The sequence below is a fragment of the Vigna umbellata genome, chromosome 9, assembly GCF_029865625.1.
Source record: "Vigna umbellata cultivar VRB3 chromosome 9, Vumbellata_1.0, whole genome shotgun sequence".
Lineage (NCBI taxonomy): Eukaryota > Viridiplantae > Streptophyta > Magnoliopsida > Fabales > Fabaceae > Vigna > Vigna umbellata.
In genome coordinates this window covers 15,332,665-15,341,259 of record NC_142173.1, presented here as the reverse complement: position 1 = coordinate 15,341,259, position 8,595 = coordinate 15,332,665, and the positions used below count along the sequence as shown (strand labels likewise).

Sequence of the window (8,595 nt, the reverse complement as noted above, 5' to 3'; positions counted from 1 at the left end):
ATGCTTAGCCCATTTCCTATTCAATAAAGTTCTTTTCTTTAAGATATATACATATATACTATGTGAGAATAAAACGTGAAAAAGGTTAGTGTTCAAAAGCTTTCTCAAACAAATTAAATTTGATATTACTAATTCAGTCATCAAACATGGAGAGGGAAATAATCTCAAGGTAAGAAACTATGATAGAAAAGTGTGTCAACTATATGTCTACATCTAAGTCAGTTCCATCTTTAAGCAGTTAGCAACTATCGAAGCGAGAAGTGATATCTCAGAACACATCTTCTCCACAAGGAATTGTGAGACCACCAGTTGGATGGTCATAACCAAATTCATCCTCAGCTTGACTCAACAGATGTTGAAATGAAGGTTGGTTCAAGTATGACTCAACATACACTGATATAGAGTTACCTAAAATGATAAGCAATTTTTGAATTGAGTTTGAATCAACTTGATTTATGTTTATTTGCTTTATTAATATGATCTAGAGCATTTCCTAGGTTACATTTCAGTGCCTACTTCGTTTCTAAACTTTACTTAATTGCCTATTCAATCTTTGGCCATCCAAGTTGTCAATTTGAAGTCTAAAATTATCTGTTCTCCATAACCAATTATGGTGCAGTTTTTTGTCTGCTTTGGTGCTAATTTCCTGTGATTTTTTAATACTGTGAAGACTTTGTGGTTCAATCCAGTAGCTTCAATGTTACCAAAATAGTGTTTCTCAATCTGTTTTGGAGTAGCTTCAATGTTACCAAAATAGTCTATTCCTTGTATTCAACATCAACAGCAATCAAGCATTATTCCTGCTACTAAGTGAGCATGACTACATGGATTATATAATGTTGTTATCATCTATTCATGAAGCCTAATGTATCCTAAATCATTGTATTCTCTTTTTAATAATAACAGTAATAGTAGCAAAAATTTCTGTAAGGCAGGTTTAAGGCCACCACAGGGACAAGACCTACGTTTATGTTCTTCAAAGCAGTTTCTTGAAAACAGATGTGACGTGAACTGAGTGTTTGACTACATACTCTGAATTACTGGAAAATATTGAAAACCAAGGATTACTTAATGAGATGAGTGATCACTACTGAAGGTTAAACCCCATACATTTGTTAGATATTTAAAATATCACAACGAAATCAAACATTTGCATGAAAAAGTGTGTGTAGATGTGTAAGTACCAGAGTGGATGTTACAATATCCTCCTAAAAGAAACCCAAGAAGATCAAGGAATCATTTCATTTGAGCTCTCTTGGAATATCCACCCAAGGTGCACTCCTTTAAATTATCCATCAGCTAAAAAATTTAAGAAAACCTATTTATCCCGTTAAATACGACAATGCAAGTAACTACCAGTGAAAATTTTGACATTCCTCCCCTTCATAGGCAACAAATAGCAGTAAACATTGCATGTTTCCAAAAACCCTTGCCTCCTTAAATATCTCAAGGCTCTGAAGTGAGAAAATTGAGAATGTTTCAGACAAGTGTACAAACCCAAATTGACCAAAACTACCAGAAAGCCTCCACTTCAGTTCACCCCACAGAAATAGAAGTCTGTTTTTCTCATAGCCAGAGTATAGTGTGGACTTTGGGATATATAGAGTTTTGTGAGGGTTGCAGTTCTATAACAAATAATTCATATTAATCCTATCATATTATGTACCACCATCCAAATAAACGATTCACCTTCAAAAAAATGCCATAGCTTTCAAAGGTGATGTGAAGAAAAAAGCTTTTTGGTCAAGAGATTGATTAAGGAATTGGGAGCAAGATTAACAAGTACGAACTCCAGAGGGTTCCAGGGAATCCTTCTATCTCTGGCAAAGAAGATAGACAAATAGACCAAGCAAACCAGTTTGGCCCATTTGCATAAATATCTTGATAACTATTTATAAGATAAGAAAATATGAAAGTAAAATGAATTTTGCTTCTCCCATAAACTAAATTCATCTTATGTGCTTTAGCTTGTGGAAAAGTTAAATGAAAGAGCTTCTACAAAAGTTAAGTGCATAAATTGCCTTTGGCTTATGGGAAAAACTCGATTCAATACCTCCTTGATTTTGTTCTCCTATAAATGATTTAGGAGTTTTACCCATATAGGACTTAAGTATACACCATATCTAGGATGGATTTAGGTAAACAATTCAAGTCATTATTACATATAACTAATTTCTTTATTTGAAGAGGAAATTGGCTTAAAAAGTTTTTATTTAAGTTGGAAGTCATTTCTATAAGCTATCCTGAATGCATATTGAGATAATCTAATAGACATATCATAAACTATTTTATAAATTCTCCTAATCTCTTACCAAGAGCTTATGTCATGTCATATGATACCCTAATTCTAAGTGCAACCTTACTCTATTGCATCAATATCTGATGTTAGTCCCATAACTCACTAACTCACATCAATGCCTGCTTTGTCCCATGATGATGGTGTTTTGTCATTTAATGATGATGATCTTCTTGTATTGTGTGTTCTTACATGTCTATCTTACATTTAAGCTGTTTTTATATGTTTTTATGTGGTTTGGAATTAGTTGTTCATATTAACACTCTAGAGAAGGCATAAACTTGCATAAAAATTGGGATGCAAGTTTTACATGATGTAAGATTGGAAAAAATATATATACTAGTGAATCAATGCTTGATATGTAAGCTTAGACTCTGTTTGAATATGATTCAAGCAGACTAAGGGATTGAGTCTTCTCTTCAACCAATAATTTGTACTGCTAACAGTTTCATGATGGTGTCTTCCGTGCTTTCATAAGGTAGGCCATGATATCCAACATAAAATCTGATTGATCCTGTATTTGTGTTATTATTCATGATAGTAAAGTATTAGACTATCTGAGTATTTCGCTACTTATGCTATATCAAATTGGCTTTTTAGGTGTACCAGTAGCTTTGTACTCTGATTCAGTAATTGTTATCAGTTTTCGTAATCTACTAATATTAGCTTGCTTTAGTTTTAAAATGGCTATTTCTAAAAAATGCATTAGCAATCAAAATGCCAACTTTGAACAATTTTTCTATAACAAATCATATTGCACAAACTAATTTAGAGCATACATTGAACAAACTCAGAACAACTTACCTCGACGGTAGCCCCTTCAATAGCCTCTAAAGCAGTACTGGAAGACCTTGTCAAGCAGCGTCACTGCCCTGGTTACGCCGCCTCGTCTATGCCGCGTCGTCCAATATCCTCCCTGGACAATGGTAGCCTTCAACTCAGCCACCCACCACCTTCCTCACCTCAGAACACTGCAAAACGCTACAAGAAATAAGCTTCCACCATTGACGCGTAATCCAAAACAGTAACAGGAAAACAAAATGAGATGGGAGAATGGGACACTTCACCTATAATGGAGGAGAGGGGAAGAAGCGTATCCCGATTGTGGTTAGGGAAGGAAGCACTCTGCACAAGCCAGCCAGTGAGTTCGTCGACGGAGTTAGGGTACAGAATCTGAAAATTGGGGAAGAACGAGTTTTCGCGAAAGGAGGGAAATATGTCACTTTCTAATTCCATATACATCATTCACTTACCGAGGGCCGTTTGCCTTCGGTAATCACTCCTGTCCATTACAGACGGCCATTACCCTTCGGTAAAGTCATACTACACAAGCCTTCGGAAAAGCCTTCGGTAAATGTAATTTACCGAAGGCCAAAAGGCCCTCGGTAATACTCCGCCGGAAATAAATGTTTTTCCTGTAGTGTTGTCAAGAAGGCCTATCCCCAATTACGAGTTCATACAATTCCTAGCATTCCTTGTAATTAGTTCTTTTAGCACAGGAGCTTAACGACAACCAATATAATATTGGGAGTATTTCCCTGGATCTAGACTTCCCCGTACGTTCCCGTATCGACAAAACCAATAATCATGCATTGAATGAGTTAAACAAAGCAAGCATTGAGCAAAGAGGAAAAACCCTAACTAATGATGAAAGAAAGCATGAGTCTTAGATTAAGATGCAAGCACAAATTCCATATATGAGAGCTTCAAAAGATTACATTGATTCCCCAACAAACATACAAGGTTTAGTTCACCATATTCATGGTGAACCTAGATGAACAATAATGAAAGAATGAAAGATAAAACCCCAGAAAGGTGAAGAGGTAGCCTGAGCATTGATAACAGTTGAAAAACTGTTATTTTCATGATTAAAATTGACACTAAAAGCAACCTTTACACTTAGAAACTAGCTTGAAATCATGCTTTTCTTCATATTTTTAGAAATAAGAGAGCTGGACAGGTTTATGCTTGATTTCAGTGTTTTTGTGCAGGTTTTAAGGTGAATTTGGTGAAAGAAGTGAAGAAGGAGAGAGATGAAATCAGAAAAGACAATAAAAAGTGCAAAAGGAGAAGCCGAAGTCACCGCTCAGCGGCAGTTTACCGCTGAGCGGCACTCAGGAGCTTGCGGGAGGTCCGCTGAGGGGCAAAATGACCGCTGAGGGGAGCAAACAAGTCACGCACTCACCGCTGAGCGGTATTTTACCGCTGAGCGGCACTTTAATGGGCTTGGACTTAACTTTTTGTAATTTACGAATGATATATAAGCTTTAGGGTTTCCTAGGGTTAGGCATCTTTGGCAGAAACGAGGCAAACACTCTCTCTTCCACCCCTTTGAAGGAGGATCTTGGATGCTGAGGCTTCCTTTTCACCTTTTTAGGGTTTATTATTTCATTCTTTCATTGTTATTCATCTAGGTTCATCATGAATATGATGAACTAAACCTTGTATGTTTGTTGGGGAATCAATGTAATCTTTTGAAGCTCTCATATATGGAATCTGTTTTTACATCTTTTAATTAAGACTTATGCTTTCTTTCATCATTAGTTAGGGTTTTTCCTCTTTGCTTAATGCTTGCATTGTTTAACTCATTCGGTGCATGATTATTGGTTTTGTCGATACGGGCGCGTACGGGGAAGTCTAGATCCGGGGAATTTCTCCCAATTTTATATTGGTTGTCGTTAAGCTCCTGCACTTATGAACTGATCATTAGGAATGCTAGGAATTGTATGAACTCGTGATTAGGGAGAAGCCTTCTGGAAAGGTACATTAGAGAGTGGCATTAACAATGATGATTTGAATGTTGAATTCCTAAAATATATGAGAGTGGATAAGATGAAATTGACCCCCAACAACATATTCATATCTATATTTCATTGAAAGTGTTTATCTTTTGATTTTGCCATTGATCAAAACTTCATGCATACATGTTTATTTTCGTCTTTGCATAATATAATCCAAATATTTTCTTTTTAAGTCTTAACTAATCAAGAAATCATACAACTAAACTAGGCCGTGAGTCCTTTGGGAAGAACGATACTTGGTCTTACCAAGTTTATTACTTGAATGATTCGGTCATACTTGCCGATTGAAAAACAAGTTTGTGACATCATAATTTGGTGTTCATAAATTTGTCCATCAAGCATCCAAGATCCTCCTTCAAAGGGGTGGAAGAGAGAGTGTTTGCTTCGTTTCTGCCAAAGATACAAACCCTAGGACGTCCTAAAGCTTATATACTATTCTAAAATTACAGAAAATTCAGGCCCAACCCCATAAGTGTGCCGCTCAGCGGTAAAGTACCGCTCAGCGGTGAGTGCGTGGGTCGTTTCTTCCCCTCAGCGTCCATTTTGCCCCTCAGCGGACCTCCCGTGAGCTCCTGAGTGCCGCTCAGCGGTAAACTGCCGCTGAGCGGTAACTTCGGCTTCTCCTTTTGCACTTTTTGATGTCTTTTCTGATTCCATCTCTCTCCTTCTTCACTTCTTTCACTAAATTCACCTTAAAACCTGCACAAAAACACTGAAATCAAGCATAAACCTGTCCAGCTCTCTTATTTCTGAAAATATGGATAAAAGCATGATTTCAAGCTAGTTTCTAAGTGGAAAGGTTGCTTTTTGTGTCAATTTTAAGCATGAAAATAACAGTTTTTCAACTGTTATCACAACCCCAAACTTAGAACTTTGCTTGTCCTCAAGCAAACAAAATGTAACTCAATCTTCAACCAATTCATATGATTGTTCACTCATTCAAAAATCCTCTTTTTCAAGATAAGTAAAAGCTTCAATCAAACTTATGACCAAGAGTTCAATCAAGATGTGCACATGCTTTAGTGTTCACAAAATCATTTAAATTCCAACAAATGCTATTTTTCATGAATGATCAATCAATTAAGCATGGATGTTCATGTGTTCATGGAATATTTCCTCACTAGGTATAGTGTTTCACTCACACACAAGTGTTTAAGAGGTAATCACTCATTCACTCTACTATCACAATGTCACATGAATCAACTTTGCCTTTCATTTTACCACAATCAAAAACATTCACAAGCATGCATCATCACAAGGACTTTTCAATGGCTTATAATGTGGCTGGGCTAACAAGAAAATTGGTTTTTCTGGATCATAAAATCCTTGAGTTAAGAGAATCATAACAACACAATTATTCTTATTCATTCCCAACTTTCTTTTGCATTGAGCTTTGCTTCTTCTTTTCTTTTCTTTTCTTTCTCTTTTTCTTTTTCTTTGCATATTCTTACTTTTTAGCTCTTTGCTCAATGCTTTTCCTTTTTCATGTTTTCCCCACAACCCCAAACTTGAACATTTATCAATACCACACAATATCTTCTGCTTAACTCAAGGTAAAGATTTTCAATCAAAGGTTTTCAGTGTATGTTCAAGGCTAAGGGTTCAAAGGATATAACACAAAGTGTTCTCTTTTAGTGGGCTAACTTTATGAATTTGGTCAATAAAAAGGGCTCCAACAAATGGCCTTGATCACATGATGCAAAACAAGCAATTGATTCAATCATAGAAAACCTGGGCAAAGTCATTCATGCTTTCAAAGTAATAGCATTCAAACATAACAACTCTGGAGCTCAAAACCTCACATATAAGCTCATTCACATTTGACATACAGATCCTGCTTAATCTCACAATCACAATCATAATATCCTGCATTTGTTCACAAAGCTTGTGAATCACCTGTATACGCATTTTAATGTGCACATCATCTCAACATCAATCAATCAATAAGCATCATCAAGCATTACTTATCAAACAATCACAGTTAATAGCAAACCATCACACAAACCAGGTTTCCAATAGAGTACATCAAACCCTAATCTAAAAACAAAAACAAATAAGTTCAGAAAACTTAAACCAACAAAAGCATAAGCATATGATAGCATTCATCAGGAAATGCTATCTCAGCTCCTCATCAGTCTGAGCTGTCCTCTGTATCTTCCTCTTCCTCCTCATCCTCATCATCTTCAAATGCATCATCATCATCAGCTTCATCTTCTTCCATCTCTCTAGCTGAAGCTTCAACTGCTCCAGCTCCTCCTCCATCCACTGGCTCCTCTGGCCAAGCTACCACATTATGGAATTCATCCATAGTACACCTGTGGGCTGGAGGTGTATCATACATCCCCACAATCATCTCAGCAGTAGCCACCTGCCCTCTATGAATGGACTGCAACTGAGCACCTATAAGAGACATATACATGTCCCTCATCTGGAATGGTTCTGCTTCATGTGTCTCAGCAGATGTCTGGCTCTGTGCTGGCCCTCTCTCTCTACGAGCACGGCGTGGTGGAACTGGCTGAGCTGCCTCCTTACCTCCACAGTACTGCCTGTAATAGGCCTCATCAATAGCTTTTCTTGGCCTCTCAAATGGTGGAGCAGAAGTGTCCACCCCAGCTATCTTGCAAAGGTGAGTGATCAATGAGGGATGTCCTAGTGGTGCTTTGTTGTTTGAGGTATTGGCGCACACACTAATCTCATCAGCTATCACCTGCCCAATATTAACATTTAAGTTTCTGATAGCACAGTAGATGAATAGTGCCCTGCTGAGAGTAATATCTGACACATGTGAACATGGCTGAATGTTGACATGAGAAAATGCCATCCAATACTTTGCAAGAGGAGTCAAATCTGTCCTCCTAATGTTAACCACTAAGCCAGATCTATTCCTTTGGAAGTGTCCTCCTGATAGCATGGCCTCTGACATAGCCCAAATAATTCTCAGCTGGATAATCACCAATCTTCTTTGCATTGGTGTAGAATTCCTTTACCACAGCTATGTTGGCAGGTGCAGGATATGTGGCTAGATTTCCCCAGTCATTCCCTAACACTTGCTCTCCAAATTGAGGAGCAAAGTTAGGTATCATTCCAACCTTTCTCTCCATCAGAAGTCTCCTGTCCTGAACCACCCTAAAGTGCTTCTCATGTTTCCTAGGGAGGAACCTGCTAGAGTGGGGTTGCTCTGGTTCCTTTTCCTTTCTCTTGGTTGCCATGGTTTTCAATCTCTTTCCTGAAGAGGATGTCATTCCTGCACTCAAACACAAATACAAAACCACCGAACATGATGTTAACCATTAGTAAACACAGAACACAACTCCTTTCGAAGCTAAACCACCGCTGAGGGCCAGAATTTCCCCTCAGTGCCACAGTCCAAAACGCAAAAATTCAAGAAAAACCAAGTCTGGCAGAGTGCCGCTCAGCGGCAGTTTACCCCTGAGCGGTAACTCTGCAGATTTTTGAAAAAATCTCTTTTAAGCTGTCCTAACTCCACCCAAATGCAAT

The 8,595-nt window shown here is 37.7% G+C and overlaps 1 protein-coding gene across 1 annotated transcript in view; it reads right to left on the bottom strand.

Annotated features, from left to right (window-relative positions):
• Nucleotides 1-268: 268 nt before the first annotated feature.
• LOC148192675 (uncharacterized) overlaps nt 269-8,595 on the bottom strand; it is a 33,360-nt gene continuing 25,033 nt past the window's right edge. Inside the window, exon 3 of the mRNA XM_088099263.1 lies at nt 269-408. Within this exon, the coding sequence (XP_087955389.1) occupies nt 269-408 (140 nt within the window). The remainder of the gene's footprint in view (nt 409-8,595) is intronic.